Consider the following 21005-nt stretch of genomic DNA (forward strand, 5'->3'; position numbering starts at 1 on the left):
GGGTTGGGAAGCATAAAACCTTGGCAGCCTCTCCTAGCTTATGTGTTATTCCTCACTGACAATTTTTGGCTCTCTTGACCTCACTCTGATGTTATAGTTTTTCGCGGTTGCTCAGACAGCCTCAGGGCTAGCTTTAGACAGCTTTGTAAGGTTGTCCTATGGACAGTGATATCTTTTTTCTGCCCTCCAGTTAGTTAATACCCTTTCTGTTCTGCTGAGCCCTGTAACATCCAACCTGGGAAAGTGAGAAACTGATGAGAATGCAGTTTTTGTGGGTTTTTCAGGATATGTGATTGTGTTCTGGAAGAGTTTATTCTTGATGGTTCACTTGAATCTGCAGCTGGCATCTTCAAAGAATAGTGGCATGGAGGTGTATGGGGTATATATACTGTGTGACCCTTGGTTGGTGGGAAGATGGCCACAAAGCCGAAAATGACCACATAGCCTGAAAAACCCACAAAAAACTATGTATACTGGCCATGAAAGCCTTCGATTTCACACTGATGAGAATGCTTTGCATCAAGCAATGTGATATCTTTCCTTACCTGACACTCTCATCTTTGGATCCAACGTAATGAGATGTTTGCAGCTAAGATGTTAAAGCAAGAAAGCCAAAGACCTAGATTTAAAGAAAGAGATAAAAAAGATAGTCCAAGAGTTAAATTCTATAAAACAGTGAAATGTTGGAAGTATTTAGTCCTTCAACTTTGCAAAAATAAGAAAAAAAGCAAAAGGCTGAGGAACTGACCAGTCCAAGATTGCCCTGCAACCTTCATGGCTCAGCAAGTTTATGAATCTAGGTCTCCACAGTCCCAGCTCAACACAGTCTGAGCATGACTACTGTACTGTACTATACCCTACTGCCTCCTGTTTTCTTCAATAATGCATTTGCAGGTTTCTGAGAAACATCTGAATGAAAACAGGCCAAACAGAAATCTTTGGATGCTGGTAGCTCCAATGCCAGTGGAGCAGTGATTATGTTCTAGGTTTTGCCTGGACTACTCATAAGGCTGGATAGCTCATTTAAAGTCTGGACTGAAACTTGGAACTGATTTATTGTTCTGCTAACCTAACATACACTCAATTGTCCCAGTGTGCCAGGGACAGTCCTGATGAATCCTCTGTCATCCTGTTTTTTTCTGCTTTAAAAATGTCCCACTTTCTCCTCTTCATGCTTTCTTTCCTCTTCCTCAGCCAACTTCAGTTGCTGCAAGCTGAATTCAAAGTGCAATAGGAGTTTGCAACTTAGTTAATTTGGAGGAGAAGGAAGAGCAGGATCTTGCCTTTCCCAGGAGGCTCAGGCAAAAGCAAACTGCTGCAGCCTCTCCTAGCCTATGTGTTCTTCCCCATTAATGCTTTCTTGGTTTTCTTCTTTGAAATGTCGGAGAGGATGAAATAACTACATTGAAAATGAGTCTACCTGTCCTTAAGACAAAACCCACTCAAATCTTGTAATGCCTTGGCAGTTCATAATTTTTTTTTTCTTTTTCTTTGCAAGTACATTAGGTAAATATGCTGGATTTTTCCAAAGACTTCGCTAGTTCAGCATCAGATTTCCCACACTGGCTTGCTAGCTCTGTAATCCTCTCCAACTCAGAGGTACATAACTGCCCCTTCTACTGTAAAAGCACAAACATAAATACTATTATAGTTTTTTGTGGGTTTTTCGGGCTATGTGGCCATGTTCTAGAAGAGTTTCTTCCTGACGTTTCACCAGCATCTGTGGCTGGCATCTTCAGAGAATCAGCTTGAGTTTGCATGCTGATAGGCGAAGAACTTGGAAATCTCCAGTTCAAAAAACTCACTTCTGTCAAAATCTGTGGGGCTGGCCACTGGTCTACCAACTTTAGCACTGCCACCACCATAACCTCTCATCTCTCATGTTGCAAAAAAGAAAATGACAATGGACCCTCCACATTTGCTGGGGTTGGGGCACAGGACTGCTGTGCAAGTGTGAAAACTGGAAATAAAAAAACCCCACTGGTTTCTTTTTTCCCCAAGAGAACACATCTCTAGGAATCTCTAAGTCCTCCAGTGTGATTTTTGGCAGAGGTTGACCATAGTGTCTCACAGGAGGACTTAGAGAATCCCAAAAGAATATATTAATCAAATCTGCAAAAGTCAAATCCACAAATGTGGAGTGACAATTGTACATCAAGACTGAGGGGGGAAATGGGTCCATGAGGGGCCAAAATCCATAGTTGGGCTGTATTCACTAAGTCCAACTGAAACATCACAAAAGTAATGCAAACATTGGAGTGTATGGATATTGTTAATTAGAATATTCATATCCCATCATATATGGTAAAATCTCTGGGCAGTTTACAAGAAAACCAGGTTTAAATAATTAAAAATCCCAGGCTGGGGAAAAGCCAGGATATAAAGGAATGAAATAATAATGATAATCATAATAAAGTCTAAAACAATAAAATAACCTAAATAGTCTAAAAACAGCACAAACATTTAAATAATTTAAAAATCAAATCATTTAAAAAGTTTAAACAGTCTAAAACCATGCATATTTGGAACATGTGCATGTATAACATATATAACAGTCTGTCATTTAATAGAAGGGAATGATCCAGGAGCTCAGGATGACTGGTTTACTTATGCTAGGGCTCAGGAGCATAAAAGGGGGCCTTATATCAGATAGGACCACAGGCTTTGGCTGCATCCACACTGCAAAAATAATCCAGTTTGACACCACTTCAACTGCCATGGCTCAATAGCATGGAATTCTGGGAACTGTGGTTTGTTGTGGCAAAGGAGCTCGTTAAAGTGGTGTCAAACTGGATTATTTCTGCAATGAAGATGCATGAGCCAAAAGGCCTGTTCCCCTTCCCCTCTGTCCTGGCAGCATCCTGTTTGGATGACATACACTGTATGGCCCAAACCCTGGTTCTGATGCTAGTTAGCTGCTAGTCAGCAGCTAAGACAAACAACAATGATACACTAGTGTTCTCTGGCAAAAAATGTTAAATGCCTCTCCCTGAACTGCAAATCCTAGGGTTCCATAGAATGTTTTCATGGCAGCTAATGCAGAACCATAGTGCTATAACTGTGAAGTGTACAAGAGTCGTAGAATCTCAGGCAGACAGCCAGCATAGTATGGTGGTTTGAGCATCAGACTATAACTCTGGAGACCAGGGTTCAAATCCTGGGTCAACCATGGAAACCCACTGGGTAACCTTGAGCAAGTCACACTCTCTCAACCTCAGAGGATGGCAATGACCCCACCACCCCCTGAAGAAACTTGCCAAGAAAACCCCATGGTACATTCACCTCAGGGTCGCCATAAGTCAGAATTGACTTGAAAACATACAACAAAGGATCTCAGGCAGAAGGTCTTTCATGTTAACTTGTCAGGGGTTTTTATCCTTCAGCCCTTAAATGCTGTTAAAGTGTGGATCTCTTCATTCCCAGCATAGTTAATAGTCAGGGATGATGGTAGCTGTAGTCATTTCTAGGGGATCCAGGGTCAGGAACCACTGTGCTACCTTAGGTGGACTCTGGGACCTTTGCATGCAAAGCAGGTGCTCAGACACTGGGTTGTGATTCCCCCTGCCACCCATGTAGTCTAGAGCAGTAGCAGCTGGTGGTTTCTATGTCAATGGGCTGCTGAATCCACTCCAAGTTTTAGTTTGAACTTTAACTGCTGATCATAAAAACTGCTGATCATAAATGAGGTGTCAAGTTTAACACCTGGATAACTACTTTAAATTTTGGAATAAAACCTGGAGTCACAGAGATATAATTCCCACCAGAACAGGCATTTCTCTGAGAGATATGTAAATGTCTCATAGACTTTTCAATCTGATTTCTTGCATGTTTAAAGAAGAACTAGACCTTGATGCCTTTAAGAAGACAGAATGGTCTTAAAAAGGAAAATCCATTGGCTTAGTATTATATACTTCCTTGTCCCCTGTCAAACAGCTCTCTCCATCAAACCCCATGAATAAACAAAGTGATGAAAGAGGATGTTAAGTGACTCCTTTGTGAACTGCCTTATTCTCATGCCACTCTTGGGCTTGGCATTGCCTCTCTACATTCTTTGCTTCCTGCTTAAACAACTTGTGACAGCCAAAGGCCAGGGATCAGAGCCAAACTAAACACACAGATTGATATGGGAGGCTTGTATTTGGTCTCCTCCCCCTCCTTGAAAAGGAAAACATAGGTACAATAGGCTGTGAGTTTGATTCAAGCAATGGTGCAGGCAGAAGAATGCATGCGCCTGTTCACTTGGGCTGGTTTTCTGGTCATGGTCCCTCCTCTTAACTGTTTACCCATTTAGGAAAACCATCAAAGATCAGATGGGGGGAAGTGGGTATTGTGTGCAGTTTTGTTCTCCCAGCACTCAGAGGAATGAGTCCTGCCACCTTTCCACTTAAACAAAGGGGGCAGACAAGGTACACTTCTCTTAGGGTTGCCATTTCAGGATCGTCCCCATCCCTGAGGTTTCTGAGCCAAAACTGGAGACCTAGGGACAGACCCTGGTGATGGCATCAGGCATTAAGTACTAAACCACAATCACTCACAGCCTGTCATTCAAACACACACATACAGATATTCCTGTTCAAAAATTAAGAAATCTTAGGAATCATTCCAATGTCATTTTTTTAGCAGAACAATGCAAATGACTTATTATTATTATTATTATTATTATTAATAAACTTTATTTCTATAGCGCTGTAATTATACACAGCGCTGTACAAAGTCGGTAAAATTAGGAGTAAATAAAAGCCTGCCCAAGGCGTACATTCTAAGATAATAACAATTAAAAGAGGAATAGATAAAATTACCATATAGAAAGGAAAAAAACAGATTAAAAACATCAAATATCAAACAAATCACATCACATCAAATATTGTCAGACAGCCAGATGACAATCACAAATTCCCTGAGAACGCTTCCTTAAACAATATGGTTTTCAGCTCAGCTTTAAAGCTGGTTAGGGAAGTGATGAGCCGTGCATGCAGAGGAAGAAGGTTCCAGGAATGGGGGGCAGCAAGAGAGAAGGGACGGATCCGGGACGGGGCAGAGAAGATCCTGGGTTGAGAGAGGAGATTTTGGCTACCAGAGCGGAGAGTGCGAGTACACATTCCGGCATTTACATTATGGATCCGGATTTATGTGCATCTCTGGGAGTTCGGTTGCTCACACATGCCAGCACTCAAATAAACATGGAGCCGACAATGCGAATGTATTCAAAATACATTCAAGGCATGTAGAGTTTAATCCTGAATTATCCCAGGTCTATTTTCATTAGTTATTCACACTGCTGACATTATGAATCTTTTTTTAAAACTTGGGGGAAAATATGGGGGTGATTATCCCAGGTTTTTTGGCAGCCCTCCTCCCCCCAAACTTAATCGGGTGCATTTGGGATGCATGTGAACAACAGAGATAAATTCTGGATTCATCCTGGATTATTTTCATCATCTGAACTGAGCCTAAATTAAAGGGTCTGTTCTCAGTTGAGGGTGAAACGGGGGAACTGTTTTTCTTTGTCGCCTACTAAGAGAGAAAGGAACATTTAATCTAGCCTACTTGAATGTAACATGCTCTCTTGCCCATGAGATGGAAATCACCAAGTTCTACCTGCTGCCACTATCATAAATTCACCCCACGTGACCCAGTAATTTAGGGCATATCTACATAGGCCAAATGAAGTACTTTCCCCTCACCCGCACAGTGACCTGTCTTTATGGTGCAGAGTCAAATCCCCTATTCAAATGTGGAAAGGCTTCACAATGTGAAATCAGTTCCATAATGAATCTGGCCCATCCCTCCCTTAAACCATTTTAAAATAACTCTGGATTTTGTAGGAAAAACCCGGAGCACTCCACAATGATGTTGAGCAGCTGTCTATAAATGTGTCCCTGCTGTATCGCCTGGTGCCACTGCTGGTGATGTGAATTACTCCCTCTGAGACCTCAATGAAGTGCTCACTGCCCAGCACCCCAGACAGATGGCCATCCAGCCTCTGCTTAAAGACCTCCAAGGAGGGAGACTCCACTACACTCCGAGGAAGGAATGTGTTTCACTGTCGAACAGCCCTTACTGTCAGGAAGTTCCTCCTAATGTTGAGGTGGAATCTCTTTTCCTGGAGTGTGCATCCATTGTTTTGGGTCCTGTTCTCTGGAGCAGCAGAAAACAAGCTTGCTCCCTCCTCAATATGACATCCCTTCAAATATTTAAACAGGGCTATCATATCACCTCTTAACCTTCTTTTCTCCAGGCTAAACATCCCCAGCTCCCTAAGTCGTTCCTAATAGGACATGGTTTCCAGACCCTTCACCATTTTAGTCGCCCTCCTTTGGACACGCTCCAGTTTCTCAATGTCCTTTTTGAACTGTGGTGCCCAGAACTGGACACAATATTCCAGGTGAGGCCTGACCAAAGCAGAATATAGTGGCATTATTACTTCTCTTGATCTAGACACTATACTTTTATTGATGTAGCCTAAAATACCCTAAAATTCTAAATACTTCACCAAATACACATCTCAGGAGTCCATAGGATGGAAGCATGGCAGTTAAATGGCCATCAAATTGCCATACGTGAACTTTTCCAAATATTGTTGGACTGCAGTTCCCAGTATTGGCCAATACTGGCATGGGTTGCTGGGAGCTGCACTCCAACAAGATCAGGAGGACTCTATGATATCTGTCTTAAATGCTATTTCATGTAGTTACACTCTCAGTTTAGAACCACAGCAAACCCCTCAACTCAGGAAGAAGGCTGATGGGGGGGGGGGATCTTTACAGAGAATTTATAGTTTTGAATGAATGTATTTTATAATTAAGTGGATGGTTTTCTGATGGCAATCATACCAGTTTTTGGAACATGTCTGTCTTGGAGGAACAGTTATCCCTCAGGATACATTTTGAAAGTACAGTACAGACAAGTAAGCATGTACAAGTAAATCACTATTAATCTTGTTCCAAATATGTTCATCCAGAAATAAAATTAATTGGTTGTATCTCTAAGGGGTAAACCAGTGCAACTAAACAGAGATGAATGTCTGGCTTTTTGTAGAATAGGAAAATATATGTTTGCTTGAAAATTATTATGGCTGTTGTGTCCAGAATGGAAATGAAAAAACATCTTTGGTTTCCAACTTCAGAAATAAGTGCCAATTAATAGGAATTAATAGGAAAATGAAATTGTGCTCAGGGGCTCCCTTGTTTGTTGGGATAAGCACCGATAACAAGGTGGATTCTCTCCAATTAGTTCCCATTAAGCAAAAGAAACAACACAGTATTTTTAATGGCTTGAAGAAGACAATGTAAGAAAGTTGGCATTTCATGGAGCAGCAGCCTTTGCTTTTTTTTCTCCCCTTCTGTTTGTTGTCTTTGTCCAATTAATTCAGAGCTTTTGTATCCCAGGAGTTTCTGAAACATTTAAAAGTTTTTAAAAGTACATGTGTGTTGCAGGTGGGGGGAAGATATTATAAAAAGTAACACAGAAAGCTCCCTTATATTGACCTCTCTCATTCTCTCTCTTTCTTTGTATTGCCTCCTTTAGTGATTGGCACTGGCTTTCCAGGATTTCAAGCAGAACAACTTAAAGAGGAAAGTGAGGGAAAAGCAGACAAAGTGTGTGTTTCGGCCTGTCTGACTGTGAAAGAGAAAGATGTTTAGTGCATTTATCTTGAATAAGAGAGGGAGGAAACTTTGCTATTCTGCTTTTATAGTTTCTATATTCTCTTGTGATGAATTTTAATGGTTTAATGTTGTTGTGTGCCTTCAAGTTGTTTCCTACTTATGGTGGTCCTAAGGCGAGCTTATCATAGGGTTTTTCATGGCATGTTTCTTCAGAGGGATTTGCCTTTACCATCCTCTGAGTCTGGGAGAGGATGGCCTGTTACAGACTGCCAAAATAAAGCTGCTTCGGGTCTCTTTGGAGGTATGGTGTTTAAATGATGCATGGGTCCTATGAGTCCGGAGGTCGCGCCAAAGCCACACTCCATTCCTAAGCGCCAGAGTACAGCTTTGGTGCAGCTTCCGGATTCTTAGGATGCATGCATCATTTAAACAGCATACCTCCAAAGAGACCCAAAGCAGCTTTATTTCGGCAGTCTGTAACAGGCCGATGACTTGCTCAGGGTCGCACATGGATTTACATAGTCTCCAGAGTCATAATCCAGCACTCAAACCACACAAAAAAAGTTATGTTTATACATTTTATTGATGGTGTTGTATAGTTTTAATCTGTATGGCTTTTTAAAAAATAAGTTGCAAGCTTGTTATTCATATGGTTTACCTGCTCATCTTGGCTTCTGCGTAAAATCAGCCCCCCACCTTCAGTGGCTCTTTACAACCATTTTAGGGACTGAGGAGATTATCACACAAGGGCTATTTACACTTTAATAGCACTATTCTAACATTATTTAGCAAGAATGATACAATGATGAAATTGCAATTCTCACTCTCACATGGTGTCACAGTAACGGGGCATTAACCATTTGTGAATGGTAAAATAGCGCTTTTACATTCCACACGTCAAAAGAAGGGGTTGTGATCAGAGAGAAAAAAAGCGGGTAATCTCTCTAAGGAACTCTCCTGTGCTCACAAGTATGAGATAGGAAGTGATTCTGTCGAATAACACACTTTATATCCAGAAGGTTTAATGACAGATTCTCAATGGTGCTACTGAAACATGATTGCCTTTCACATGTTCACACTTTTTTATAGTTAATGAGAAGTTGCACTAGTATGACTCTTTGATGACGGAACAAGTACAGTATGTGCACAATGTCATGTGAAAATCTTCCTGCAATCGTGCAAACATGATGAGAGCATAGCGCTTTCCTCCCGTTTCTTATCCCCATGTGATAATCTTCTGAACTTGTCACCCTACTTCCATACCCACATATTGTGTATCTGGGTTACAATTCATACTCCCGTATTCCTTGCCACCTATTTGTATGGCTGTTTGTCCATAGAGGCTGCACTCCATGTATCCAATGGAGCTGGATTCCTACCTCTGCCTAGGACTTATTCACAATACAGAGGTAGATATATTGTACCTTAACTGCCATGGTTAAATCCCATGGAATCCTGGGGTTTGTAGTTTGGGGAAAAACTAGAGCTCTCTGGCTGACAATTCTCAATTCCCCTCCTTAGATGGTAAAGGGTTTTATAGGATGAATCATAGCAGTTAAAATGAAATCATTGTGCTATAACTGTATAGTGTGAATGAGCCCTCAGTGGCTCTAGGCTGGCTCTGCAGAGGTGGTGAGAAATAGAGTATAGATTAGCTTGGTGGTTGCTCTTGTTATTGTTGTTTTATTTACTCATATCCCGCCTTTCTCCCAATATAGGGACTCAAGGCAGTGCACAGCAAATTTAAAACAATACCATTTAAAAACAGTACAAAAGCATTAAACTGTATAAATATAAAATTTAAAAAAACAATTAAAAATTAAAAAAGTTAAAACAGTTACCCATTGAAATGTAAAATGTGTTAAAAACTCTATACAAACCTTGTTCCCTGGAGAACCCTGGCTTTTGTGTATGGCTGGCTATGCAGTAGAGGTCTTTCCTAGCTTTCCTATCCCTCAAATCATGTAACTGGCAAAAGAACCTGGAAGAGTTACTTGCTGGGAGATTTCTAGGACCTGTAGATGAAAAAAGTAATTTTTCCAAGGTCTGTTGTGTCAGTATCAGGGACCTAAACCTGGAACTGAACAAATTCAAAAGCCTCTCTCTCTCTTCCACTTCCACCTCCACTCTGCTGTGAATTTCATTTCAATTCTTTTCTTACCCTAATTTACAATTTCTCCATATCTGGAATGCAAATAACTTCAAATATGTATTTTAAATGGACATGGGAAGAAACTGAAATAGCCATTTATTTTTTTTGGTCCAGGTCAGGTAAGGCTCTGAATGTTTTACACCATGATGATGATGATAACGATTAATACTAATTATTTATTTCCCACCTTTTTTCTAAATTGGGACTCTGTTGGGACTTACGTCTTAAATCGATGTGCATTTAATCATGTTAGTGCTGAGTTAGGGTTGTCACTCCCTGCTCCCCGAAAGGCTTCTTGTCTTTAACACCTGTACGATTCGCAGGTAAAACATGTTCCTCTCCATAAAGAGAACTACTGTACCTATATATTTGTCTGGTGCCAATGGTTCAGGATTTTGTTTCTGTTTGTTTTCGAAGAATTTGCCCACATTTGTTTCCCTCCACCCACAATAGGGGTCAAAAGAAATTGGGATTCCAGGAGGGTAGAAATCATAATGCTTGGAAAGCAAAACCAGCGGATTTTCCCCTTCCCTGCAACTGGGTGATGGCCCTCCTTCAGTAACATTTTTTATTTCCTTTTCTCTTCTAGTACTTCTGTCCCTTGGACAGCTGATAACAATATGTTAAGAATACAGCGCTGTGAGTTGCTCCACAGGATATCCGGGTGCGTTGTGACGATTATTGTAGATAAAGGTTACTGGACATAAATAGGTAATCAAGGAAGTGAGGACAAAGTTCAGTGGAGATTTGCTATCAGATCTTCTTACCTAAATAAAGATGCCGGAAGAGAGAAATTTTAATAATATAGGTTGAGACTGAAAAGGAGGAATAGGCAACATGGTGCTGATCAGATATTTTGGACTACAATTCCCATAAATTCCAGTCAATGGTTAAGGATTCTGGACATTGTAGTCTAAAACATCTGAAAACAGCTTCCTTGTTCCTGCCCTATGTGCCACATGGGGCCTTTGTATTTGTGTGTGCATCTGTGTTGTGTGCCTTCAAGTCTTTTTTAACATAAGGCGACCCTATCATGGGGTTTTCTTGGCAAGATTTCTTCAGAGGAGGTTTACCATTGCCTTCCCCTGAGGCTGAGAGCATGTGACTTGCCCAAGGTCATCCAGTGGGTTGCTTGGCTCATCTCGGATTCGAACTCTGGCCAACACTCAAACCACTATGCCATGCTGGCTCTCCTTTGTGATTTTTTTTTTTGTATGTGCTATGTAGCCCTGCTGCTATTACTTTATTTGGTTGTGTGAATTTTAAACCATATATTTATATGCCTAAACAAAGCATTTGGGAAGCAGGGCACCTTCTTTTAGAACAAAACTGAAGTTTCTGAAACCTTGAAACATGATTAAGCTTATACGAACATGATTACACATTAAAACCAGGGATCCATTCCCTGTACACATCACTTTAGGAGCCTTTCATACTATACTATACAATTATAGTGCTATGACTCCACTTCAATTTCTATGTTTCCATTCTATGGAATTGTGGAGTTTGAAGTTTAACAAGGGATACTTAGAAATGAATTCTCTGCCAAAGAACATTAGTGTCTGATGAGATTACATATCCCAGCATTCTGCAGAATGCAGCAAGGAAACTGAATTGAAGTGGCATAACTTTGTAGTAATAAACGGCAGTGTAACCATGGTAGTGATGGTTGATGTTCTTGGTACAATCCCTGGTGGTTAAAATTGACTCCTGGACACACTAAAGTTACCAATCCCTGCTTCCATGATCTCAGCCATCCTGACAACAGATTTTTTTTTAAAAAAATAATTTTCATTCTCTTGGGGAGTAGGACCCAAGTGGGAGAACAGGTACCTAGGAAGCACCTTAAGCATCTAAGGAAGCACCTAAGATGATTTGACCAGCTTTGTTTGTTGTTGTTAATTTCCCTCAAGTTGACCCCAACTCATGGAAACCCCATGGATGAGACATCTCCAAGACCTCTGTCCTCCACTGCTCTGCTCAGGTCTTGCAGGCTCAGGTCTGTGTCCTCCCTGACTGAGTATGTCCATCTGACATGCTATCTTCCTCTCTTTCTACTACCCTCTACTTTGCCTAGCATTATTTTCTTTCTAATGTCCCCTGTGATCTCATGATGTGGCTAAAGTATGACAGTCTCAATCTGATCATCTTGGCTTCCAGGAAGATTTCCACCTTGATCTGTTCAAGGAAACATTTGTTTGTCTTTTTGGCTCTACATGGTATTCTCAGCACAAAAGAGTTGATTTTCTTGTTATTTGCTTTGTTTTCACTGTCCATCTCTCGCATCCATCCATAGTGATGGGGAACACAGTGGCTTGGACAATTCTCACTTTTGTGCTTAGTTAAATATCTTTACTTTTTAATACCTTATCTAGTTTTTTAATAGCTGCCCTTCCCATTCCTTCCCTTCCCTTCCCATTTGTCTTCTTATTTCTTGGCTGCAGTTGCTATTCTGATCAATGTTTGATCCAAGGTATGTGAACTCTTTATTTTGATTTCCTAGCTTGAGTTTGTTCCATGGCCATTATTTTTGTTTTCTTTACATTCAGCATTAAGCTTGCCATTAAATTTTCTTCCTTGACCTTCCTCAGTAATTGTTCTAGGTCTGTGTTTTTTTCTGCTAGTAATATGGTGTCATCCGCATATTCAGCTGGATATGTCCAGGTAGCCCAGTATCATGGCATTATTAACTACAGTCACCCCTCTGTTTTCACGGGGGATCCATTCCGGACCCCCCCCCCCCATGGAAACTTGCATATATTGAAGCCCCACTGGCTTGAATGGCAGGGTGTGGTCTTGTGCGCATGCCATTTTAACCAATGGGGCTCACCCCCTCCACAAAACAGTCCTGTTATCCCCCATAAAGTTATACTTGTGATGTAATTATATCTTTTGTTATTGAAAAAGGGAATTCATAATGGTTATAAACAAGTATTTGTTCTTTTCCAAGAGAAAATGTAGTTTCCTAATGTGAACAGCTGCCTTGTAAAAACCAAGGAGCCAAACATACATTTATCAATCCTGTTTTTTTCCTCCTACGGTCTTGTTGGTCCACTGTTCCTATCTGGATATGTAACTTGGGTCATGAATTTGGATGCTGAATATTTTCTTCAGGCTGATGAATGTGAAAGGGTACCAGAAAGGCTCCACTGGGATCAGTAAGAAAAGGTTCTCTAAATCTCTTAGATTTCATTCACTAGCCACCAACATCCTATTAAAATAGGAAGAAAACCTGACCTGATTTAAAACCAGTGGAACAGTTCTTCTAGCTTAACCCATTTTTTTTATTTTGACATGATGAATCCTGGTTGGGATCAGAAAAAACTCCTAAGCACCACAGAATAAATTGTCAGTTTGACCCATGGTATTCTGATATTCCAGAAAGAAAAAAATCCAGGCAAATCAAGCAAACACCCTTTTCATCCCCAAGAAAAAACATAATTTGCTTCATAAAACTACAGCTTTCTCTGCAACACTGGGAACCCTTTAGTTATATTTCTAGACACAAAGGAGCCAATTATATTACTGTTGTGTACTTTCAAGTCATTTCTGACTTTTGGGGACCCTAAAGCTATCATGGGATTTTCTCTGCAAAATTTGTTCTGAGCAGGTTTGCTGCTGCTTTCTTCTGGGGCTGAGAGAGTGTGACTTGTCCAAGGTCATCCAGTGGTTTTCCATGATCAAGTAGAGATTCTAACTCTGGTCTCCTGGAGTCCTGGTTCAATACTCAAACCACTATTCATGCTGGCTCTCAGCCATTTATATATGAGCAGCATTTTCATTTCTGGCAAATCATTTATGGAGTATGCTCTCACATGCTCTCAGCCTCAGAGGAAGGCAATGGCAAACCGCCTCTGAACAAATCTTGCTGAGAAAACCCCATGATAGGCTCACTTTAGGGTCACCATAAATTGTAAATGTCTTGAAGGCACACAACAACAAAGATATATAATTTCTTGGGCACCAAGTGCTGTTTCCTGTGCAAAGACACACACACACACACACACACACACACACACACACACACCTCCCATGTGCACATTTTGCACAGATTAAGTCCTGAACTGCAAATAGTCTTAGAAAACTGTGCTGCCTTCAATGACAGGCTCACCACAGGGCTCAAACTGCCAAAAAATTCTTATTGCTTCCTTCAGAAGTGAAGTTAGGGAGGAATTTAATCTTTATCCAAAGCCTCTAAGGCAATCATTAGCAAGCGGACCAATTTTTTCTCTCCATCGTATAGGCAGCACTGTTGCATGGCCCATGTAGAGAACAAGTCCCCATAATAAGAACTCAGATGAAAGAGTCATTCCTCCATTATAAGGACTTTTAAAAAAAACTACCATGAAGGATGAGGTGAGACAAGTTTCATCCAATCACAGCTATTCATTTGAAGTGTCCAGTTTAAATGAGCCATTTACATTTTTAGGATGTCAGACGAAAGCCGATTTCCTACAGAAATCAAATCCCACGTCCACCAGGGTCTTAACAAGATGCCTCTGGCCATCACATGAATAGAGGATTTCTTTCCATCCCCTAGTCTGGAGGATAGCTAATTAAGCAAAGGGGCTCTTACAACTAGGCAGTGCTATCAAGGAATCTCTTTGAAGCAGATTGCACAGCCATTAATTAAGACCGGAGCTTGGGGGATGATAGATCCAAGGCATAGGCATTTGCACTTAGCAGAGATAAACCTCAAATGATTCATGAAGGAAATGGAAAGGATCAGGTTCCATGGTTTCTATTCAAGCTCACTGTGGCCAACGCTCAAATGAATACATTAGAAACTGGCTATTTCTGGCTCTGGGCAGGTAGAATGAATCTTAGCATTTTTTGTATTTCAGCTGCTGCATATCCAATTCTCTCATATACACCAGAAAACTAGAAACTCTTAAGCTGCCATACTATGGCATCTTCTTTCACTGTGTTAAAGATATATTGGGTGCTGTTTTTCCATAGGACCAAAATTTAAATATTTTGAGGCTAGAACTGGAGCAAAGTAAAGTGTTAGTTGTTTTTGTATTGGATAATGACTTTGGAGACCAGGGTTCAAATCCCAGCTCGGCCATGGAAACCCACTGGGTGACTTTGGGTGAATCACACTCTTTTGGCCTCAGAGGATGGCTATGGCAAACCCCCTCTGAAGAAACGTGCCAAGAAAACCCAATGATAGGTTCACCTTAGGGTCACCATAAGTTGGAAATGACTTGAAGGCACACAAGAACAACAATGTACAGGTAAACAAAAGAGACGCTACTGGGATGATGGCCTCCTCCAATTTTATATGAAGTTACTTTAGACTGGTCCATCTAGTCTTGTATTGCCAGCTCTAACTGGAAGCAATAGCTCTCTAGAGTTTCAGGTGGTTTCTATCATAACTCATCTGAGAGCCCTGGTGACTTCCCATTGAAGAACTAAGCATGCTCAGTCCTCTTTAACTTCTGAAATCAGAAAAGATCAGATGTGGTGTGATGGTAGAACCCAACTATTCTTTCCACCCATGTAGTTCTTCTGTCTTTGCTCCAGAGCCACCAGATGTCCACATGTGTGTACAACATCTCAGTGGCTGCAAGAATTACTCTACACTACCAGAGAGAGCATGCCTTGTAATACCATTTGTGGGAAATATCAGTCTCTGTGTGTGAGTGTGCGCACATGCAATTGTGCTCATGTGCTGCTACCAGACTTCATATAGGTAGTAGTTGGCCAGTACATGAATGCAAGGACAGATTAGATAGATATTTGGTGTGATCTAGCACGGCTCAATTTATAGTCTTAAATGCCCATATAATTCAGTTCCTGTAGTTCCAGTTTGCATGAGCAGGTTCTGTCTGGGCTATGGGTTGTTCTTTCAGGTCTCAGCATGATCTATTATATATGCATCTTATTCAAATGAATTGCCCAAACATGCAGGTCTAGCAGGGCAGATATGCTGCATACCTGTCCTGCTTGATAGCTGTCTAGTGGCTTATTGGTTATCCAGAGATGTGCTGCTGCCTGTCCAGCAGGGTAGGAATGGAGGATCTCACTGATGAACAATGCAGAGGAGAGTGATTGGAGAAAGGTAGCTTCCTAATCAGGCCAAAATCCACTAGATCACAAACTGTCACTAATGGAAAGGAAACCTGTTGGGTTAAAGTTTGGAGGTTCTCCTGGATTCACCCCTGAGCTGGGACACCCAGGTTTCAATGGTGGCCAGGAGTGCATTTGCACACTTAAGACTACTGTGCTGGCTGCACCTGTTCCTTGAGAAGTGAGATCTGGCTATGATGACACATGCTTTGATTACATTACAGAACATGGGTCTGCCTTTGGAAACTGTTCTGAAACATCAGTGGATCCAAAATGCTGAGAGGGACCAGCATTATGACTTGCTTGTTGAAACAGCTTCACTGGCTACCATTTTGTTTTCCAGGTACATGACTTTTAAAGCCCTATATGGCTTAGCCCATGCCTACTTAAAAGACTGTGTCTTCCTATACAAACCTAACATAATCTTAAGATCTTCAGGGCTGGCCTTTTTCTCTGTCCTGTCACCATCACAGGCTGGTTTGGCAAGAGAGCTTTTTCAATGATTTCTCACACCTTGTAGAAATCCCTCTTGTAGGAGGTAGGCTGGCCCCCTCTCTGCTCTCCTTTTGCTGGCTGGAAAATGCCTTTTTGTTCAAGTAGGCTTTTAATGAATAAATGCTTCCAGGGATCCTATGGGAACTTTTTGCTCTATCTTTAACTTTTTGGTGTTATTAAATAATTGTATGCTTTTTAAAATCTATGGTTTTAATGGGCTGATCTTTTATTTCTGGTTTTAATTTTTGTTACCAGGTTTCAACTGATCTTACTTTTGAGTTACCTTGAGTCCCATATTGGGAGAAAATTGGCATATAAATAAAAAATTTAAAAACAAAAACAATGGAGGAACAATATAGCCCTGGACATTAGCTGGATTCAAGCTACAAGAAAAGAGGTTCCACCTAACCATTATGAAAAACTTCCTGATGGTAAGAGCTGTTCAAGAGTGTAGAAGACGCTGCCTTGGAGAGTGGTGGAGTCTCCTTCTTTGGAGATTTTTAAACAGAGGCTGGATGGCCATCTGTCGGGGGGTGCTTTGATTCTGTGTTCCTGTGTGACAGGGGTTTGGACTGTCTGGTCATTGGGGACTCTTCCATCTCTATCATTCTATAATTTAGAAGATTAAGTTGAACTCCACATTAATCAGCCTTAGACAGCTTGTGGCCAGTGGTGAGGGACAACATTTTTGTAAATTTGTATATCTGTTGGCGATGGAGAAAAAAATTACTTTAATCAATTACAGTACATGCCCCACCCCCAATTCATTATATTTGTGGGCTCTTAGTGAAATAATACTTCAATTTTTCATTTTCCCACCATTGAAAAGAAACTGCATGAAATAGATCCTTCCCCTTTTTGTCATTTTAGAATTACAGGCAAATAAATACATGCAACACAAAGTACACAACTTTGGAAAATGTGCACTAATATACTGTGTGCTTTGTGCTTTCAAGTCATTTCCAACTTGTGGAGTTTTCTTGGCAGGATTTGTTCAGAGGAGGTTTGCCCCTGCGTTCCCCCAGGGCGGAGTGACTGTGACATGCCCAAAATCTCCCAGTGGGTTAATGCTGAACAGGAATTGAACCCTGGTATTCAGAGTCGTAGCCCAACAGTCAAACCACTACAGCACACTGGCTGTACATACTGTAGTCATTGGGAAACTGCCTGCAAAAATGCACAGAATTATAAAATGTATTAGAAAAGTGCATGCTTAAGGAAAGGCATGTCCCCAAAATACACATGAACCTCCATGCACCCCAAAAGCAATCCAAAACAAGAGAAGGATGGTGGGAGGAATGCAGGTTGGAACGCAAAGAAATGCAAGTCACAGAGATTGTCCTGTTTCTCATCTCTGTGCTGCCTGTTGCTGCTCAGGTTTTGGCTGTTAGGAGTTAATGGCATAATAAAAGCCTCTGTACATGCGAAGGGCAGCAATAACGTCAGTTGTTGCCAATACCAGGGGACCTGATGACCTGGATCCATTCCACTCGGTCCTGGGGTTTGTCCCATGGCAGAGAACCTTCTTCAGAGGGCAATCGATTGTACTTCTGTTGCTCATTGTGAAAAAATTCACTCAAAAGAGGGTCCTGAACCCATTTTGGTCATTGTTCTCTAGGGTGAAATTGATGCCTTTAAGATGGGAAGGACGTGCCTGCTTAAGCAAACAAGACACTTTCTTCTGGTGTAATGCTTTACAGAACAAGCAAAGGACTCAAGGAGTGGCCTACTGATACAGGAAAGGTAAATGAAAGAAATGAAATAGGAATCCCTGAACTTCTGAAGAAGGAAATAACCAAGAGGCTCATGTTGCCATGCCTTCTATTCTTACCTGGGTGGTGCCCAGAGTGGAGAGGAGACTAGAACAAGGATGTCAGTCTGAGGTAAGGAACCACAGTGGCCCTGAAATGCTGTTGGACTTCAGTTACCATCTGCTCCAGCCAGTATGGCCAATGGGTTGTGATGATGGATACTGTAGTCTGGAAAAACCTGGAGGGCCACTGATTTCCCAGTGCAGACTAAAGACACCCAAGCCTCTGTTTGTCCTAAATGGGTTGCATACAGCCAATGGCTGTTTGACTTCATGTTGTTCCCTGTATGATGCTGGCATGACTTCAATTCCCTTTTCTTGTAAGTAAAAACTCATTTCTCCCTGGCATCTGAGATCACTCTTACAACATATGGTACCTGCTGCTACTAGTGTACTGTCAACTGTCATCTGTTCATGCATGTATGCTTGTGAGGTTGCTGGCTGACACCAAATGCATATCCTTGCTCCATACACAATTGCCACCTTTTCTTCACTGGAGGCTCCATGCTGCATCAAGCACATAATAGGCAGAAATCATTTTTCCTGTTACAGAAATGGTGTGATGGGGAAAACTTTACTCATTGTTTTTTACCTATGGGGCCAACCAGACTTGACAATAAGGGGCCTCAATCCTACATCCCCTCAGCATGGCTTAAATATTTGCATGCGGACCTAAACTACACTAAGCCATATACCCTCCTCCCGTCTTACTGATAAGCCCCTGATGTCCTCCTACATGGCCATTCCCTACTTCATGGAAAGTAGGCAAAGTAAAGGCAAAGGTTCCCCCTTTGACAAGGTTGTCAAGCCGTAACCAACTGTAGGGGCTGGTGCTCATCTCCGTTCCTAAGCCAAAGAGCCAGCATTGTCATATACGACTCTATGATCATGTGGCCAGCATGACTGCACAGAACACTGTTGCCTTCCCACTGAAGTGTACCTATTTATCTACTTGGATTTACATGCTTTTGAACTGCTAGGTTGGCAGAAGCTGGGACTAGTGACAGATGCTCACTCCATGGTGCTTGGGCCTCGAACTTGGAGAAACATCTGGGTGCATCCTTGTTGCCAGACACAAAATAATCAGAACACTGCTGAGATCTCTGGAAGGAGACCCCACCACCTCTCTAGGCAGTTGCTTTCATTGCCAAATTGCTCTTATTGTCAAGATGTTTCTTCTACTGTTCAATCAAAATCTACCATCCTTATCTTAAAATCATTGGTCCCACCCTCTGGGGCAAAAGAGAACAAACATGCTCCCTCCTCTCTGTGACAGCCCTTGAAATATTTAAACCTAAACACCCACAGCACCTGCAATCTTTCCTTGTGCATTCTCCATACCTCCTATCATCCTTGTTGCCCTTCTCTGACCTCACTCCAACTTGTCTATATTCTTTTTAAAATGAGGCTTCCAGAACTGAACACAGTAATCCAGATGAATCCTGACCAGGGTAGAGTACACTGGGGTTATTAATTTCCTTGAATTGGAAACCATGTTTCTACTAAGGCAGGCTGAAGTAGCATTTGCCTTCTTTGCTGCAGCATCACACTTGTGGTTTGTGCCAAAGCAGATCAAGCACACTTCACTTTAAGGCTGGATTATGGTTCCATTTAAAAGTTGACATCTGTTGACTTCAAATGCTGCTGTGAGCAGTAAGGGCATGGAGACAGTAGCTTCAAACCTCAGCATGAGTGGGAGGGGACCTTTTGGGGGTTAAATCTCCCAGAATCTCCCAGGCAGTATGGCCATTGGTTTCTGGGAATTCTATTAAAACTAAAGTACTATTTCCTAGCTCTGTCTTCATCCCCTCCCATGAACATGTCTGGAGTGTGTCTAGGTGTTCCCACTCTGTATGGCAGGTAGAATGGTATTTCTTTACAATCCTTCATTGAAGCCTGAAGTGGACAACTATGGTCCTCCAGATGTTATTAGACTGCATCTCCCAGCATTCTTCACCATTAGTTATTCTGGCTAGTGTGGATCAGAATTGTAGACCAACAACATCTGGAGGGCAGCATTTCCCACCCTTGATCTAAGCAGTCTTTAACAAGAACCAGATCTAGGTATACTGAGCATACCCATTTCTTGTTGTATTTTGGCAAGAACAATGAGATTTTCATAAGGAGTGATGAATAATTCACTTTAGTTTTGTAAGATATACTAAAACTTTTTTAAAAATCATTTTTTAAAAAAAACCCAATTTCTTTCAACTTCTGAATATAAATATGAATTCTGAATATAAAGAAATGTGCAAGTTTTAGTACTTTTTACAAAACCAAACTGAAACAAAATTCTCCTCTTCTAAACCATGCCATTTCAATCAACACTACCATTTCCAGCAGGGAGAGAACCTCTCATGTAAGAATTAAAAAATGAGCACAACTGGAAAAATCAGATAGAAACCCTAGTTGAGCATTCACAGGGTTGAAAACACTGGGCCCCAAACCGATGGGCAAATGCTCGTTTGACTTTTTCTCATTTTTTTTTGAAATCTCAGATTCTTTCCATCCCAAATAACTGAAAATTTGGTTAAAACAATCAAACTAACATTTACAATGAACTGAACTGGAATTCTCACCCATCCCTAGGTTTGGGTAACGTATTGTGAGAGGGACTCTCTTTTTTCTTACCCGGCTCAAAGCTTCTCACCCGTAACTTCTCCTTCTGAAGGGCAACTGATTACTGACCATCCTAGTTGGGAGTTGAAATCCAAATTCTGGAATGCACTATGCGCATGATAGCTCCAGTCACATAGCCTCACTCCGTCTTTTTCCATCAAGCAGATAAATTTGTGACCTATGTCCACCTCTCTGCCTCCAGCTCCAGCTCCAAGATGATGGCAAATCTGGCTATAACTACAGCATGGGA

At 41.3% G+C, this 21005-nt stretch overlaps 1 protein-coding gene across 1 annotated transcript in view; it reads right to left on the reverse strand.

Annotated features, from left to right (window-relative positions):
- FAM3D (FAM3 metabolism regulating signaling molecule D) overlaps window positions 1–21005 on the reverse strand; it is a 44807-nt gene that overhangs the window by 21157 nt on the left and 2645 nt on the right. Inside the window, exon 2 of the mRNA XM_042452742.1 lies at window positions 546–619. Within this exon, the coding sequence (XP_042308676.1) occupies window positions 546–558 (13 nt within the window). The 5' untranslated portion in view covers window positions 559–619. The remainder of the gene's footprint in view (window positions 1–545; window positions 620–21005) is intronic.

Source organism: Sceloporus undulatus, chromosome 2, assembly GCF_019175285.1.
Source record: "Sceloporus undulatus isolate JIND9_A2432 ecotype Alabama chromosome 2, SceUnd_v1.1, whole genome shotgun sequence".
Taxonomy (NCBI): Eukaryota; Metazoa; Chordata; class Lepidosauria; order Squamata; family Phrynosomatidae; genus Sceloporus; species Sceloporus undulatus.